The sequence below is a fragment of the Mus caroli genome, chromosome 8 (assembly GCF_900094665.2).
Source record: "Mus caroli chromosome 8, CAROLI_EIJ_v1.1, whole genome shotgun sequence".
In the NCBI taxonomy this organism is placed as follows: Eukaryota; Metazoa; Chordata; class Mammalia; order Rodentia; family Muridae; genus Mus; species Mus caroli.
Window position 1 is genome coordinate 78,432,887 of NC_034577.1, and position 18,933 is coordinate 78,451,819.

Here is an 18,933-nt window from a genome sequence, read left to right on the forward strand (position 1 = left end):
TTTGATCTTAGCCATTCTGACTGGTGTGAGGTGGAATCTCAGGGTTGTTTTGATTTGCATTTCCCTGATGATTAAGGATGTTGAACATTTTTTCAGGTAACAGCACACTTCTAAGTAATTCACAGGTCAAGGGAATTTTCCTTTTTCTGTTCCTTTCTTTGGAAGGCCATGGATCTTCCAGACACGTGAGTTCTTTTTCACAGTGCTGGGATGAACCCAGAGCCTTGGCCTTGCTAAGTAAGTTAAGTGTTCCGCTGCTGAGCTGCGCCACAGCCCCCCAGGGGAAGTTTCTGAGGAATGCACTGAACTAAATAAGAAGAACATGAACTATCAAGGGGACAGGAGCAGCCCTGAGAGGGATGTTCATGTGCACTCTCACTGGTCTTCCCAACAGTCTCAACACAGTCAACTGACCTAGCAGAGTCCACTAAGAAGATCACCAGGTGAGCCTCAGCTTGGTGACCCTCCCACCTCTGCCTCCCCCATGCCGGGATTACACACACAGACAAGCATGCCTAGCTTGAAAAGGAAATGTATACGACACAAATGCACATACTAGAAAACAATAAAAAACGGGAACGGCAACTCACACCTGCAATCTGCCTTAATCCCAGCACTTAGGAGGAAGTGCTGGAGGTGGACATGATCTCAAGGGCAGCTGGGCTATGGTGTTACAGGTGGTCTCTGTGCCTGCCCACCTTATACGTGGGTTCTGGGGATTCAAACTACAGGTTCCCAGCTTATGCAACTCGTGCTTTATCCACTGAGCCACCTTCCCATTCCCCTCACGTAATCATTTAAGATACAGGATCAAGGCTCTTGTTTTGCTTTCTTCCTGTGCTGGGAACCAAAGTGTGAAACTTGTATGCATTCTACCACTGAACTACAATCACAGACCTAAGTTTATTTATTCTTAGATCCTTTCTCCTCCCACCTTTTAAAATAGCTGTGTCATATTCCATACACAGACATTAAACACTGCATATAGTGCATACTTTTTGTTTTTAGCAATCAAATCAAGTTGAAGCACTCTGGAAGAGCAGGTGTGGAAGTATAATCCCAGCCCTGAAGAGGCTGAAGCAGGAGAATTCCGAGTTTAACAGACTGCTCTACTAGGCTACACAGTGACACTTTACATCAAAACGGAACAAACAAAACACCACAAAAGGGAAAAGTAACCACCTGCATTTACTCGGACATTGGCTACTTCCATGGAAACTGTAGCAATTTAGAGCTTTAGCAATTCTTTCAAAAAATTGTTACTTTCAACTATGGGACCGGGAGGATGCACCCCAGAGTAGGTGCCTACAGCGGCCAGGGCATCAGATTCCTTGGAGCTGGCAGAGGTTATTGGGAGCCACTGACACTGGTGCTGGCAACTGAACGTGGGTCCTTGCTCTTAAACTGCGGACCTACCTAACTCTCCAGCCCTCAACATCTTAGGAAGATGACTGTTAGCAATGGTTTTCTTTCACTTTCCTTTTTTCTTAAACGGAGAATGCTCCTTTTACTCTTAAATGATAATTTCCTTTAATAGGGAATGTTCCATAAAGGTTCTTGCTGTGTGTGATGACACCAAACTTCAACCCGAACCTCAGGGGAGCGAGGCAGGTCATCAGTGTGAGCTTCAGGCCAGCCAGGGCTGCAGAGTGAGACATAGCCTCATGAACAGCACGCTGGAGTGGGGGATACACAATGCTGATTTCAGCAACAAACTTCATAAAACATTCCTTTCTCCTTCAGAACATTAGCTAAGGGAGACTATTTTATATTCTTTGTGACCATGGCCCACAACCCATGCTTGAAAAGGGACTAACATTTGCTTTGTGAGACAGGCCTTCTGTGGTACAGGCTGGCCTTGAACTGACTCATGAGTTTTCAGCTTCCACATTCCAAATGCTGCTGTTAAAGTTTGTATCCCCATGGCTAGTTTGATATACTGCTTTTTTAATGTGTTGTTCGGGGCTGGAGAGATCCTTCAGTGGTTAAGAGCATTGGCTGCTTTTCCAGATGGCACAGATTGGTGGCTTACAACCCTCTTTAACTTTAGTTCCAGAGGATGCCCTTTTCTGGCCTTCAAGGGCACTGTATGCATGTGCTACACAGACATACATGCAGGGAAAATACTCATATATGTAAAAAAAAAAAATCATCCCTAAATAAAATAGAAACAGGGTGAAATGCCATTTTGTCAAATTGCAGGCAAAAAGTCATTTTAAAAGGTCCATTTCCATCGACATGTCACCAATAAATATCATTTAGATATACAAGAGATATCAATTTTTCTTCAAATTGCTTATTGTTAGATGTTTTGTCAAAGAAAATCTAAGTGTCCTCTGCTCCATGAGCAATTTAGATGGGACAAGTTCTCACCCCTCCAGAGAAGAGAATACTTTGTGACTGATGGAATCGCGACTAAGATCCAGCACCAGTACCCTTGCCCATGGCCACACCAGTTACTTAAGAGTGGACTACCTAATTCACAGATACAGCAACAATACAGAGTGAGAAATTTTTGTATTGGGTTCATTTTGCTCATTTTATAAAGAAACAAATTTTAGTCCTGGCAAGATGGTCGAGCAGGTAAAGTGCCTGCTGCCAAAGCCTGACGGCCTGAGTTTGGTCCCTGGGACCTACTTGATGGAGAGAGAACAAAACTCTTGCAAGATGTGAGACTGGGGTAAGAGGAGAGCTCTGGAGCCAAAGCTACACTGTGAGTTCCAGTCAGCCTAGGCTGATGGGCTAGAGATCTTGGTACCAACAGGAACAATGGAGGATGCCCAATTTCTGAGGTTTAAATTGCTATTTTGCTCCAATCTTGCGGGTTGGTTCTTTTTACAGTTCTTTGCGGAAACTTCTGGTTTTGATAATTACCTACTGGGGATTTTTTTTGTTTTGTTTTGAGGCAGGATTTCACAGTCTCAAAATGTAGTCCTGGAACAAAGATTCACCTATCCCTGCCTACTGAGTCTGGAATTAAAGGTGTGTACCACCACGATCTACAACTGGGGAATTTTTATAACAGGGGTTTTAGCTTTTATCAGGTGATTCCAACACCTGTGTGTCCTCAGCAGTAATATTTGCACCCTTTCCTGCAATAATTAAGATTTTCCCAATAACTCATATGCCAAGTCACTTGTTATCCATACTGAATGCTAGGGTGTGCGATGCTAAGCTCTGAGTTCTAAGAAGTTGGCATGTTTAAGAGATAACATCTGTCTTATGAGTTGTGGTTTCCACGCCATACAGTTTTGGAATGTCCCTGAGCAGGATGGCACCATGCTGTTATGTTCAGTTCTGAAAAGCCTCTTGTTTTTGTTTGTTTGAGACAGGGTTTCTCTATTATGTAGCCCTGGCTATGTAGACCAAGCTGGCCTTGAACTCAGAGATTCACCCGCCTGCCTCTGCTCCCCAATGCTAGAATTAAAGACATGTGCCAACCAAGCCCAGACTCTCTAAAAGCATTTCTTAGGTGTTTGGGAGCAGGTGTATACATGGGCAGACTGAAGTCTAGAAAGTCTACAAACTGTTGTCACCACCACAGGACTGACACTGAGTATAGGGAAAAGAAGCAGCAGGGGGACTGGGCTTTGGCAAATGTCAGTACTGGGTGCCCACTTCCCGTGCCTCCAGCCAGAGCTACAGGCTCCTCTCAGTGCTGTGTGTGCCCTAGAATCCCACTTTGAGGCTGAGCTCTGTTGGACTCAGGCTAAATGATCATAGAAAACTAAAGATGCCAGAGATAGGTGGCAGCTTCCCTGCAAACCCAGCTTTTGGGAAGCTAAAGCAGAACTGACTTGAGTTCAAGGCCAATCTGGGCTAACAAGGAGGTGGTCAGCAAATGGTTCACTGGATAAAGGTTCCTATTGACAACCTAAGTTCCATTTCCAGGACTCACACAGAGAACAAGAGATTGGACCCCTGCAAACTTCTGTGCATACCCTTACACCCCCACTCTACTTTGATAAAAAATAAATAAATCAATAATTGTAGTAATAAGCCAACCAAACTTGGCAGGGGCAGTAAACTCACTACCAATGGCTTGTAAGTCCTCTAAATTTAGGTCTCTCCCAGTTTATCTGTTCCTGTTTCCAAGTCTAAATAAAATGGCTCCCCCAGGCCCTCTGTCCAGGTATGACAGCAGTATGTATAGTACTCTCAGGGTGCTTAACCTGCCATCCAAGGACTGGGAATCGCCTTACACCCATCCGTTAGTGTAAGGGAAGCTGTCTGTTCAAGCAAGGAGCTATGTGGTTGTATTCACTTGTATCAAATCAAGTTATGCAGAGGAAGTCCTACAGCCACTTGGATAAGGAAAAATTGATTAGATCTCCTCAGCAGGCTGCCAGCAGCAACTGGCAACTGGTAACTGGTAATGCAAAGGGAAGAAATCTCTTTTCTAGATAAAGGAACCCCCAAACACTCTCTTTAAAGGACTATTTCCTAATTGATCCACAGTAAAGCCCCCAATGAACATATCCTGCCCAGATCCAAATCTCCAAACTGGCCTTTAAAAGAATTTTCCATGAAACACATAAAGATACCTGCGTGTGAATGAAGGCATGGCTATGAGACAAACACAATAAAACAGCATAAAAATCAAGAAAGTGGGAGGGGCAATCCTGGGCAATTCAGAGTTCTTAAGACAATTTCAGGACTGCAGATGGTGCCCAGAGAAAGAGCATCTGGCAGTGTGAGGCTGGAGTTTCAATACTGTTTTGATTTCAGTTTCTGTTGCTATGATAAAATACACTTACAGAAAGCAGCCCTTGGGAGGAGGGGCTTCTTTTAGCTCAGTTACAGGCGACAGTCTATCCTAGCAGAAAAGTCAAGGTGGCAGGACCGTAGCACAGCTGGTGACAAGGTGCCTCCAAGGAATTCACGCTCACTCCCACTCAGCTTGCTTTCTCTTTTCACAGTACAGGACCCAACCCAGGAAACGCTACCTACCACACAGTTCTAGGCTGGATTTTCTTACACCAACAAATGAAATTAAGTCAGCATCAGACCAAGCTGATGCACACGATGCCTCACTGGGCTTCTCTTCCCAAATGATTCTAGACTGTGTCAACGCTGACAATGAAAATGATCCACCACAAATCCTTCCTCGGTACAGAAAAAAAGTTTCACATTTTCTAACACATATAAAATGATACTGAATCCATGCAACAGGAATCAGGATGTCAAAAAAAAGGAAATAAAGGAAATCAGAGTGAAGAGTGCTGGTAAGCTAAGAATATGAAGCAAAGCATAGTGCCCTAAGGCTGGGATTTCACCACTAAGAAGACTGGAGCAGGAGGAATGCCTAAGTTTAAGGCCAGCCTCAGGTACAGAATGAGATCCGGTCTCAAAAACACCAAATCAGCTTTTTAAAAAAAGGAGAGGAGGGAGCGAAGGAGGGCTGGAGAGATGGCTCAGTGGTTAAGAGCATGCCCTGCTCTTGCAGAAGACCCAGGATTGGTTCCCAGCACCCATGCTGAGAGACTCACAACTACCATCTTAATTCCAGTTCCAGGGGCCCGGACACCAGGGTTAAGGCAAATAGCTGACATGCCCAGCCTCTCCTAATTATTTTAAGTTTCAAATATACTTTATTCACATAAATCAAAGAATCAGAAACTCATCTCAAGAACGATTAACAAGTTGGGCATACTGAGGCTGGCCTTTAGTCCCAGCACTCGGGAGGCACAGGCAGTGGAGCTTAGAGCCAGCCTGGTCTACACAGCAAGTGCCAGGCCAGCCAGGGCTACACGGTGAGAGCCTGTCTCAAAAAGGAAAAAAGGCAATAAAAAAGATGAAGACAAGGGCAATACAGCAATTCAAGAGCAGGCAGGACTCGCCAGGGACAAGCTTTTCCTATGGTACTATTCACCATTACAGCCTCTTCCTGAAAGCATGCAGCTAAGGAGCTTTGAGGACAAACAGCCTGCAAAACATAAGGAACTGAGTGACAACTGAGAGCAATCTGAGAGCAACCACCAGTGTGTGCAGAACTCGGCTAGCTACCAAAAGCATCATGGTACAGACTACAGAATGCTCCAGTCCACCATCCATCACTGAGAAACTATGTAGGCAAGGAAGCTCTTAAGAGGTCAACCTGAGCATGGTGTTGAAAACCTGTCATCCCAGCACTTCAGCCTTCCTGGGTTATATGATACCCTGTCTCAAAAACAAAACAGAAAGAAGGAAATGTTCTACATTATCTCTAGGAAAATAGGTCTTTTACGCTTGTGTGCTGGCATGCATCTAACATCGGGTCTACACAGTGAGTTTCAGAACAGTCAGAGCTACATACATACAGACCCTGTCTCAAAACAACATGCATTCAGGTTTCTCTGTAAGCTCACAATTGAGTGTGTAGGTGCCTGTGGAGGCCAGAAAAGGGCATCAGATCCCTCCAAGGGATACAGATCGGAGTTGAAGGCAGCTGTGAGCCACCTAATTTGGATCCTGGGAATTGAACTCGGGTCCCCTGTAATAACAGCAAATGCTTTTAATCACTAAGCCATCTCTCCAGCCCAGGCCCTCTCTACCCCTCCTGTCACTGTCTATAAACATGCCTGGGGTACCTGATAAGGTCACCCCCATGGCAGCCCTTCTTCCACCTTCACAGTCTATGAAAAGAGTAGCTTGTGCGCCATTTTACAGTTAACCCCTTGAAAGCTGGGCTCTGTTCCTACTGAAATGTAATCACTTGAATTTCGACAATGACAACTACACAAACATTCTAACTTGAGTTACAGAGCACAGCCTCTCAAACACTCTGTCTTTCGTAAGTACTTCCGTCTTCACAGTTGTGCAGACATGCTATGTATGGATACAGCCTGACATGGGTGCAGCCATCTTGAGTCATAAGTATCACAAAGGCTCCCAGTAACCCTAGTTGGATTTTCTTTCACTTTCCCAACAAATAAGCAAACCACCAGTCAGTCACACGTTGGGCCTTACAGTCAGACCCTGGCTCTGGGGACATGCTCATTGCTTAGATGGTATTTTCAGATAAACCAGGTACATTCCAGCACAGATGAAGTCACTTGTCTTAAACATGATGCCTCTTTCCTATGCACACTGTGAAAACACAACTGGTCTTGCTGCCCCTCCCCAACCTCTCTTCTGCTGGCAAGCCCCTAGCAAACTGAACCCTGAGCAACCAGATCTGTCTGCCTCTCTGGCCTCATAGGACTGAGGACTCCTCCTCAGAGATGAAAATGGGTTTGTCCCGGGGATACTACTGAGTTGTCTTCTCCTGACTATGCTCCAAAAGTCCTTTGCTCTCATTTTCTATTGCTAGATGTGCATAGTTCTCAAAATTATCCCCAGGTAGTTTCCTCTCAGCTCCACTCCGACCCTCGCCAAGCTCCAACTCTAATTTTTATCGTCCTAGTGATAACTTCAAATTCTGCCTCTAGCTTCAACACTGTTAGAGAGCAAGGTTACCTATGCCCCAGCCTTTCCATCCACCACTCTATTCCAAAAGTGCCTCAAATTCTCATCTGACTTGCAGCCGACAGCTCCCTCCAACCCAGCTTTGATCCCCAGTTCTCTTCTAATCAACAGTGGCTTAGACTCAACACAAACCCCACAATCAACTACCAATACAAACCTCTTCCTACCCACCAATCTTATTATGCTTTGCTACAGTAACTTGTCTACCACCTTGTTACTGTGGAAGAGGTATTTCTGAGAGCGCATTTTAGAAAGCTTCCTGCTGGGCAAGGCTAATTTCAAGCTCTGAGGGGCTCTGCTCAAGGGCTCTGGTTTGGATTAACATGTCCGCTTTTTTGCTACTTACTTTAACATTTCCTTCCTCTACTCATCTGAAAACATCATCTGAGAACACAGGAGGTACATACACTAATCTCTGCCTTATAAACACAAGTGTCTTATTAAATTGTAATCTATATCACAAATCCAGTAAATTGCACAGTCTAGATAGTGGGAACTACTCGTAGCTATCAAATTCAGTTACTCCCAAGCAGATGTAATTCTCTAGGCATCTGGTAACATCAGGAAACATACCTGGCTTTTATAGCTTGAGAAGATGTTCTTGGCATCTCCAGCATCTAGAGGGTGGAAGACAGACGCTGCTAATCATCCTACAGATATAGTACACTTCTCCCCATACACCCAAATCACACTGCTGCTGAGAAACCCTGAGCAAACAATGTCTAACGAACATCTGTAGGTGGTTGGAAACATGGGCCAACATCCTGCAACAATGATGTGGTTAAACACGAAAGAATGGCTGGGCCAGGTAGATATCTGTGAGTTTAAGGTCAGCCTGGTCTACAGAGTTAGTTCCAGGACAGCCAGGTTTACACAGAGAAACCCTGTCTCGAAAAACCAAAATCAAAAACAAAAAAACAAAAACAAGTCAACGGCATTCTTCACAACACAGAATTCCAGGTCAGCCTTGGATACGTAGACCCCTGTTTTGAAAATTAATCAGTCAATTAATTGAAATGTAGAGTTTCGACAACCAAGATGATAACTCTTGGAGTTGGTAGAAGAGATAGCCCTAAAGAGTAAAATTTCTTTGCTCTGTGAGATATTAGGTAGCCAATTTATTCTCTACTTCACTGGCTTCGTTCCAACATTCTTTGTTTTGTTTGAGACAGGGTCTTACTCTGTAGCTCCAGGTGGACTGAAGAACACTATATAGAAGAGGCTTGGCCTCAAACTCAAGCAATCAGCCAGCTTGTTGGGATTAAAGTAGTGGCTCTCAACCTTCCTAGTGTTTCAACCCTTTAGCCCCGATTGAGTCTCATGTTGTGGTGATCCACAACCATAAAATTTTCACTGCTATTTTACAACTGTGATTTTGCTACTGTTATGGATCTTATTGTTGAAGCATCTGTGCTTTCTGATGGTCTTAGGTGACCCTTATGAAAAGGTCAGTCAGCCCCCCCCACCCCCACCTCCATGCCCCCAGGTTGAGAACCACTGGACTAAAGGCACGGGCCACCACGCCTATGTTTAGGCTAGCTAGCTCTGGTTCATGAGTTACCTGCCTGTCTGAAAGTCTGCTTGTGACTTTAAAAGGTGTTTTACCCTTTCAGAGTTTGTAGGCCCCAATAAGATGCCCAAGCACATACCTAGTAGACTGGTTACCTGTTCAAATACAAGCTTGTTATATTTTAGATCCCAGAATGAGTCCTCAATAGCAGGAATCCTTCACTTCTCTGCCTCTCTGTTGCCTTCTTGTCTTCTTCTGCTGTCTGCTGGTGTCTCTCACTCCTGGCCCTTCCCTTCAGATGGCTCACTGGTCTCAAAGGGCCCTCCTGCTGCAGCTTCCTGAGTGCTGGCAACCACAGGAGTACTTCGCTGTACCCAGCTCCACCTGCCCCCTTGCCAGGTCCAAGGACCATTTTGCCAGTCTCAAATGTGCCTCTCTATGCATGAATGTGTTCTAAGCACCTCTGCCAGCAACCTGACCTTTGTGGTAAGATCATGTGGTTATCTGTCTAGCAGATAATTAGGACCTGCTTTCAGATGAGATTAAGAAACTCTGGTTTATGGCTGGGATGCAGCTCAGTGTCACAGTGCTTGCTGGTATGAACTAGGTAGGGCCTGCATTCCATCCCCAACATCACAAAAAAAAAAAAAAAAAAGGGCCAGGTATGGTGGTGCAGACTGGTCGGCACCTGCTGGCACCACCAGCATCGGCAGCAACAGCAGCAGCATCACCATCATCACCATCACCACCTGTCTATATTTCTTAACACAGAGCCCTGATAGCTGGAGCATAAGTCACTCTGTGATCAGGGGGGACCAGCTCCTAACCACTGAGACTTGCTTATCTTTTAGACTTTTCTTTCCTCCTTTGTGTTACTCAGGATTAAACACAAAGTTTTCTTGGACATGCTAGGCAGGCCCTCCACCGGCTTCTTCACAATTCCTTCCTTCCTTCCTTCCTTCCTTTCCTTCCTCCTCCTTCTTTCCTTTCATTGTTGAGGACAGCGCTCAGTAAGATGGTCTTACTCGGAGACCCAGGATGGTCTCCAAGTCACTACACAACCCAAGCAGATCTAAAATTTGCAATGCCTCTGCCTCAGCCTCTGAGTAGTTAGCTGACATTATGGTGTACATCACCAATGCTTGGCCATCTTTAGATTTCTTAGTGGAAAACATACTAAGTTCCTATTTGCATAGGCATCTATGATTACAGGAATTTTATTAACAATAGAGATATATGAACATGCACCAATCTCCCTATAGCAATGGTAACTAACCCCTTTCAGCCCAGCACTAAGGAGGCAGAGGCAGGCAGAACTCTGTGAGGTTCCAGGACAGCCAGGGCTACATGGTCTTTAAAAAAAAAAAAACCTAAAACCAAACCAAACCAAAACAAAACCAGGGTTAGGAGCCTTTAATCCTCTATGAGGTGTGGGGGTGTGGTGAGGGGGTGGGGTGTGACTAGAACAGGCAGCTCTTGGCCAGCCTGGTCTACATAGTGACACGCTGTCTCAAAAATAACAACAGGGATAGGGAGATGGCTTAGTGGGTAAAGAAAGGTGTTTGCAGTACAAGTATGATGACTGAATTCAATCCCTAGAATTCAGGCAAAGGAGAGAATCAACTTCACATCTATCCCTGACCACACACACACAGCACCCATGCATTATTATATTTTTTCTAGAACAAAGCAGCTCCTTAATTACTACAGAGATTTATCCTCCTATATTTTCACTTGAAATTTAAGGATGCTAATTTTAACAATTATATTAATTTAGAAAAATGTTAGCAAAAAAAAAAAAAAACAAAGACCCAAGATATTGAACCTTGATTTAATTAAAATCCTACATAAGAGGGGCAGAGAGATGGCTCAGCAGTTAAGAGCACTTGCTGCTCTTACAAAAGACCTGGGTCTGGCTCCTGTCACCCACAAGACAGCTTACAACTACCAGTAGCACCAGTTTCAGGGGATCTAATGCCCTCTTCTGACCTCCACTGGTGTTTGGAACGTGCGTGGTGCATATAGGCACATAGAATGGCAAAGCACTCATACACATGAAATCTTTGAGAGATAAATACATCTTTTAAAAAATCCTACACTCAGCAAGTAGAGTCACCGGCCACCAAGCCTGATGACCTGAGTTCAATCCCTGGGACCTACATGGTAGAAGGAGAACCAATTTTGACAAGCTGACCTCTGATCCCCATGCAGAATGTGGTATAAACAGCTCTGACAAAATAAGTAAGTAAATATAATCTTAAAATGAATCCTACAACACTGGCTGGGAAAGGAACAGGGAAGGGGAAGCTATGGCATTAGCAGTGAGCATCCCCTATTTCAACATTCTGGAATAACCCCCAAGTATTAGCCATAAAGGACACTGAGCCAATCGCTGTTTCTTAAGATGATTTTCACAACTGTAAAAAAAAGCATCATTCTAGGAAATGGAAAAAAGCCACCACATTCCTTTCTGGTAAAACCAACACAAAAGCTTCATGATATGACCCAGTGGTACATTTCTAACTTATTTCCTCTATGAACGAGTCCCCTGTCTACTCATGAGCCAAGCATCACTCTTCTAAGACCCTGCAGGACTCTCAGGGAACACTGCTGGCATGTGTCTAGCCTAGAGTCTCACCTCAGAGCCTTTCTGCCTCCCTGTCCTTACTCAGACAAACTCCAGGGCTCCATTCTGCATTGCTCAACTGCACTGAGATTCACACCTGGGAAACATCACCCACCAGTTTTAAGGTCCAGCGACATTGTAAGTTCAGGCTCCTGACTCCCTCAGGTCCCTACCCTGTCCACAGAAGTCCCTTCTGGTTGCTCACTGAGACAGAGCTGTGGGCCACCAGCTCTTCTGCTGCTCTCTTCTCCAAGAGGAGAAGGAAATGTATTAACTTACGAGCCCTGTCTCCTACTTTCTAATGTAGGCTTTAAAAGGGCAGCTCAAAAGCTCCACCTAGATCACTGACATATTTTCTTCAACATGTATTATTGGATTTTATCACAAGACTTATTTTTGTAAATTGAAGTTGTCAGGTCCTCTGCCCCCAGCCGGGGGGCGGGGTGCATGCTGAAGATTTGACATCCACTGGTTGTATCAAGCTTGAGTTTAAAGAGTCACCACTATGGATTCAGGGAAAATTATGTCCACCAGTATCTGATATAGCATCCTAATAACTACAGGTAAAGCTTGTGGGGTGTATTAATTAAGTAGGACACTAGCTTTCATCCAACCAAAAGCTCACTATCAAGAAGGTCTCTGGCACCTGCTGTAGCCTAGCCACCTCAAGTTCCCAGCAAGGTATCTGCAAACTTCCTTGCCTCTCTCTCCTTCTGTCTGTCGGTCTGTCTTCCTTCCTGATACCGTCTTGCTAGATCGCTCTGGCTGAGACAGACCTTGCCAGGTCGCTGTTATGAATCCACAGTGACCCTCCTTGCCTCTGCCTCAGGAGTCCCGGGGCTGTGGGTGTTTGCTACCAGATCCAGATGGTTGATGACTGTGACAGTTTATGTAACTGCTCCCATGTTAAGATGTGTTATTCAGCGGTGCACACCTTTGATTCCAGCACTTGGGAGGTAGAGTCAGGCAAATCACTTACTTCAAGGCCAGCCTGGCTCAGGATGGCCAGGGCTACACAGAGAAATCCTGTCTTCAAAAACAAACAAACATGCTCTTCAGGGCAGTCAGAATGTGTGCTTCCAGGCCACAGCCATTCATATCTGTCACAGAGTAAATCTCTTGTTCCCTTTGACTGCAGTGTTTTTATGCTACATAGAACATACATGGAATTGAAAATATAAATTTGCTCCCCCACCCATCCAATGGGTTACGTTCTCTCCAGGTCTCCTATCTCCTCACACTGTCTTAGTCTGGGGTCATATTGTTATGATGAAACCTCATGACCAAAAGTAGCCTGGGAAAAAAGGGCGCACTTGGCTTACATACACTGAATCACAGTCCACCGAGAGAAGCTAACACAGGAATTCAAACCAGGCAGGAACCTGGAGGCAGGAGCTGATCAGAGGCCATGGAGGGCGCTGCTTACTGGTCTGCTCAGCCTGCTTTCTTATGGAACCCAGGACCACCAGCCCACGGATGACACCACCCACAGAAGGCTGGGTCCTCCCCATCAATCACTAAATAAGAATATGACCAACAAGCTTACCTATAGCCCAACCTTGCATTTTCTCAATGGCGGTTCCCTCCTTTCAGGTGACTTTAGCTGGTGTCAAGTTGACATAAAAGTAGCCAAGGACACAGCTTATCTCTGAAGCTTGAGTAAAATCAAATCAGTATGGACACAACTCACAGTATCTGTACTGTATCACTCACGTTCTAAATTTCCTACCCCCTCCCCCACAGGCCCCAGACACCCTCTCTGCCTCTCAAGATCCCTCCGTGCTCTCTTTCACCCAAGGAACTGCAGGAAGCGGCACGCTCCACACACCCGTGGTTCTGCCAAGGCTCTCCCCTCTTTTGGAAATGCCCCTTTCCTTCACCCCTTGGAACCTCGCTGATTGGAGGCCTTTCCTCTTTCTCATTACTGCAATGCTTTGGACGCACAGCAACTGCTGCATGAATCACACTGTCCTGTTTCCTTGGAAATCTCTCTACTGAGTTATAGGAACCTTGAGGTTAGGGAACAACCACATACTGACTCCCTCTGGGCTAAGCTTTTCCTTAGTTGCTGACCACTAGCTGACCACAGTACATGTCCATACCTCCCAGCACTGAGGAGCAGAGGCAGCCAGAGCTACACAACAAGTCTTTCCCTTTAAAAAGTAAGTAAATACAATTTGTAAAAGTTGCCTGCCTGGCAGCCCCACCAACAGATCACAGACTATGAACCACACCCTCCAGGTTTAAACTACCTTAAATCGCCACTTCCACTCAGGTCCAAGCCCACCCCAATATGTCAAGCCCAGCCTTAAGACAAAGCATTCCTTCACTACTGGCTCTCTCGGCCTTCAAATTACCCATGCAGGAGTTTCAGACAATTTTCCCCCTGGCTGAACCCTGAATACTCCCCCTCCTAACTATCCAAGGTCTTGAGTCAAGCCAGCATGTTTCCCAACCATTGCATCTCACAAGGGACCTTGACATGTTCTGGTCATGATATCCTTCCTCAGACATGGTTTTCTGGCCTCTACGTCTTTGTTAGTAATGAGGTACCTAGAAGTCTTCCGGGCTTTTCAAAGTCCACCTACCACGCTGCCTCCTCCAGCACATAACACTGGGCGGTCAGTGCCTCTCTCCAACCTCCACAGGCATTATCGCTCTCACAGTAGCTCCCACTGCCTCCCTCTGATTACTGGAGGCCTGGCTGATTCACAGGCCATTCTCACAGCTGTAACAGAAAACTGGATTCTGAGAGCCAGAGCAGTTACCCCACAGCCAGCAGCACACACTCCCGTTTTCTTTTTTGGCACCAGCATTGAAGTTTCAAAGCACTCTACCACTGAGCTGGACCCTCGTTCCCTTATTTTATGAGAGGTTAAAGAGGCAAGCACAAGATGTGTCTGGCTGGGGACGCAGCTCCACGGAAGCGTCTACCTAGCAGGTACAAGGCTCTGGGCTTGGTCCCCTGCGCTTCCAAAAAGAAAAACTTTGGCTTGTGAGGCTGGGTTCCTCTGTGTCACCGAGGCTGGCCTCACACCACCACCTTCATGCCTCGGCCTCCAGAGTTCTGGGACTATGGTAAGTTCCACCATGACCACCTGGCTAAACTTTTCTTTGCTGTATTTCCTCTTCAGTGCCATTTCTCCTTACACCAAGTTAACAGTTTTTTTTCCTCAAAAATTAAAAAAACAAACTGCCTGTGAGTGTTGCAGTCAACTCCTACCATGAATCTCAAGGGAAAGGAAAGGGATTTCTTTTAGGTGGGAAGGTTACATTATGAGTAATACATGTTAAGATTAAGATAACCTGGCAGGTGACATTACTATTACCAATATACCATACGTCACACCCTTCCCATCAGCTGTGCCAAGCTTTGTGGCACTGACAGACATACCAGAGAGAACTGGGGTGGAAGGATTGGTGGAGGCAAGGCTTTTCTGTAAACCGAGGGAAGCATCTTCTACCTCTGGGGTGTCCTCAAAAAAAAAAGCGGCAGCAGGAAGGGTCCAAAACACTGCCAGGACAGGAGAGAGTAGCCTGCTGTGAAAGTCTAAGAGAGCGGCTACCACAGCCATTATAAACCAGATGCCTGTAACCTAGGGGCAGAAGGACCAGTGATCCAAGGCCAGCCAGTCACCACAGCAAGCTTGTCTCACCCAGTTCCGAGAGTTCAGACTGACAGGAAGTCCCTACCAGGTTCCAGGGTGCAAGAAGGAGTTTCTGAAGAAGGCTGACTTTGAATAGAGAGTGAACCAGGAGCCCAGAAGCAGGGAATGAGAAGCAACCAAGCTGAAAGGGACTCCAGCAGAAGGAAAGGTCTTAACCAAGGCGAAGGCCAGGGAGAGGAGAGGGCTGACCAGGGAGAGGAGAGGGGTGAGTGCCTGGTGGACACTTAAAAGTGACAAGCCTCAGGCATGTTTTAGCTCTGGGTAGTAAGAGAGTGGGCGGCGCAAGGAGCTAAGCATGGGGGTGGGGTGGGGTGTGGTGTGGGGTGTGGGGGTGTGGGGGGAACCAACTTGACCCAACACCAACAGGTTCAACCCACACTGTCAAGAATCCCACAGATAAGCACCTTACAGCCTACACACGGTAAACATTTCTTTTTTTAAAATTAAATTGACACCTGGAGCTACAACCTCTTAAAGAGTAATGTGAAATTTGTGATGTAGGATAGAAAAAGAAAGTCTCCCCAGAGCTGAACTGTTTAACAAGCATCGCTGGGGCCGGAGAGATGGCTCAGCGGTTTAAAGCACTGACTGCTCTTCCAGAGGTCCTGAGTTCAATTCCCAGCACCCACATGGTGGCTCACAACTATCTATAAAGGCATCTGACAACTTCATCTGGTGTGTCTGAAGACAGCTACAGTGTGCTCACATACATACATACATACATACATCTTTAAAAAAAACAAAAACAAAACATCGCCCATGTGGTTTCTAGAAACAGATACCTTACCCACAAATTCTGGTGCCTGATAGGTGGAAGAGTTTGGAAAAAGGTGGGTAGAAGATGTTCAGGAAGCTCCAAACAGGGGGCTTTGAGACATTGGTGACTTCAAACCGAGAGGAGCAGAGAGGGGCATTCTCCTAAGTTCCCAGATCTGACCCTCCAAATACCAAAGAGGAAACAGTGCCTTATTCCTCAACTTCCTACTCCTCCCTTGGAGCTTAAGATGCTATACAATACACCTTAGCCTTCTCCCACCCACGGCTTGTAGGACTCTCTTGCATAGAAGCAATTAAATTGCCCGTTCTCCTGGCAACCTGTCGACTAACCTGGCTTTTTCACTGACTCAATGAGATTTTGGAGGCATAAGCGCCTTCGCGGTCAAATTTTGCTGTTTTCTGACAAGGGGGAGGGGCCGATGGCGGTGCTGAATCTGAAATACTGATTATACACAAGGTGAGTCACCGCTTAGTTTCAGTTTCTCCAGTTGTTCATTTAATAGAAGGAACAAGTCCTATCAAAACGTATTCGCCGGATTTTTAAAGCCTGCGTATTCCTTTTGTGGTACTCAGCGGAATGTCAGGTGTGTAACAACCATCATATAATCGTAGAACACCAACACTACAGGAATAATATTTTTAACGCAGCTACCAAATATTCTACCTCTGAAGCGTCTGGTCATTACATATTACTATGCGTTCCCCTCCTGATTTCCTAGAGGTTCAGGCCTAAGATTCCCAAAGGGTTTAGAAGCCCTGGAGTGGCGGCCTGGAGGGTGAACACCAACCAGGAGCATCGAGCCTTGCGCACATCCAAGGGACCGGCGGACCGAGCGAGCGCGAGCCCGCGCAGCGCGCGTGCTCCGGGGCCTGATGGCTCTGCGTTCTGCGCACTTCGCGAGGGACCAGTCAGGGAGATGCTCTCGCAGCGCCCTTTACAAACAGGGACCCCGAGGCTCCCAGGACCGACCCGCTCCGAGCGCCCCGCGCGCGGCCCCTGCGAGCCAGGCCGGACTCACCTTGGCGCTGTGCACCGCCTCCTGCGCGCCGCGGAGTTGCAGCCAGATGCGCGCGGGCAGCGGCTCCTCCGCCCCGAGGGCGCCGAGCACGGCCAAGCCCACGCCGAACAGAGCCTCGATGCGCCCGCGGCTCCGCTCCAGCAGCGCCGCCTTCTCCGCGGGCGCCGTGAACTCATCCAGCACCACCCGGGCCGCCATGGCGGGCGCGGCCTCCCGGAGCGCCGGGGGCCAGCGGCGGCGACGCCCCCTCAGCGTGCCGCCGCTGCACCGAGCCGCTCAGGAGGCGTGGGCCGTGCCGGCCTCCTCGCCCGCCCGCAGGCCCCGCTACACCATCACGACACGGCCGCCGCAGCTTAGCAACTGCGGGCAGAGACTCCCCGCCGCCCCGCTGCCCCGCTGCCCCTCTGCCCTGCCACCGCCACCGCCGCCGCCGCCGCCGCCGCCGCCACAGCCGCCACGCATGCGCTCAGCCCGCCGCCGTCATGGAAGCTCGCCGCCCCGTCGCGAAGGGTGTGTTGGTAGGCTGAGGGCAACGGAAGTCGACGCCACACGCTGTCACCATGTTGACCGTGGGCAAGCGTCGGCGGGCGAGGCCTGGGCGGCCATATTTGATGAGGGCCAGTTGCCTTTAGGCATTTAGTAGATGGATTTTACATTGATAGGCAAATGGTGATTCTTTTCCTTCTTTTTACTTCCTTCCCTTCCCCCTTTTACTTATTTCAGAAAAAAAAAAAAATCGTAACAGGAAAAGAAAATGAGACAACCAGAAAAGTACTGAAAGGCCAAATTGCTGGTCTAGTGTCAACTACTGTCATCCCAGTGGAGTGGGAGAATGAGGTAGGCAGATAAGTCATTCGCTGAACGCTGAAGCCTGAGCTACATAGTTCCAAACCAGTTTGAGCTACAAAGTGAAACCTTGTCTCAAAAACCAAACAAGAGCTGTCTCCTTGGTTAAGAGTGCTTATTGGGTATAATAAGGACTGGAAGTTGGGTTTGGCTATCATCACTCCAGGAAAGAGAACAGATCTTCAACCCCAGCTCCAACTGAGACCTGAGGGCTTGCTGGCTTGCAGCTTAGCTGACAAAAGGCAAAAGGGGAGCCGCAGATTCAGGGGGAAACTCAATCTTAAAGGAGTAGGTGACATTGTAGAGGAGATCACCCAAAGGCCCCTCTGGCCTCTGCTTAGAGAGAGAGGTGCTTACCATCACACCCTTATGCCCATACATTCACACACAAATATATGCATAACTCTAAAATAAATCTATTTTTAAAAAAGGTTGGGAATGGTGTCATAAGCCTAAAATTGTGGCAGCACTTAGAAAGTTGAGGCCAGAGTCAATCAAACAAAAAACCAAATACCTTTTCCTAATGGCGTGGCCAGGTGAGCAGTTTCTTTACTGTATCTCTGGCATACAGGAAAGGGGAAAGGCAATTTCAATAGGGTTATGTGTGTTATGTGAGGGGCAAAAATAATAGGGATCATACTGTGGGACTAGGGCAAGTAAACCCAAATCCTTCTTCTGGTCTGTTTTTCTGTTAAGTCAAAGGCATCAGTTGATACCAATGCTTCCCAGATGTAAACTTTCTTCTTCTTTTTAATTATTTATTCACTTTATGTATATGAGTACACTGTAGCTGTCTTTGGACACATCAGAAGAGGGTATTGAATCCCACTGCAGATGGTTGTGAGCTACCATGTGGTTGCTGGGAGTTGAACTCAGGACCTCTGGAAGAGCAGTCAATGCTTTATAAACCACTGAGCTATCTCTCCAGCCTGACATAAGTTTTCTTGAATCCTTAAAAACAAATCGTGAAAGATAAAGTGTTGGTTTCTGGAGCTGGTTTTTGCCACTTTATGGGTTCTTCTTTTTCCCACACTTTATCCC

At 46.7% G+C, this 18,933-nt stretch overlaps 1 protein-coding gene across 1 annotated transcript in view; it reads right to left on the reverse strand.

Annotated features, from left to right (window-relative positions):
- The window catches only part of N4bp1 (NEDD4 binding protein 1), a 42,163-nt gene extending 24,679 nt beyond the window's left edge, over positions 1–17,484 (reverse strand). Inside the window, exon 1 of the mRNA XM_021170634.1 lies at positions 17,047–17,484. Within this exon, the coding sequence (XP_021026293.1) occupies positions 17,047–17,244 (198 nt within the window). The 5' untranslated portion in view covers positions 17,245–17,484. The remainder of the gene's footprint in view (positions 1–17,046) is intronic.
- Between the last annotated feature and the right edge of the window lie 1,449 nt (positions 17,485–18,933).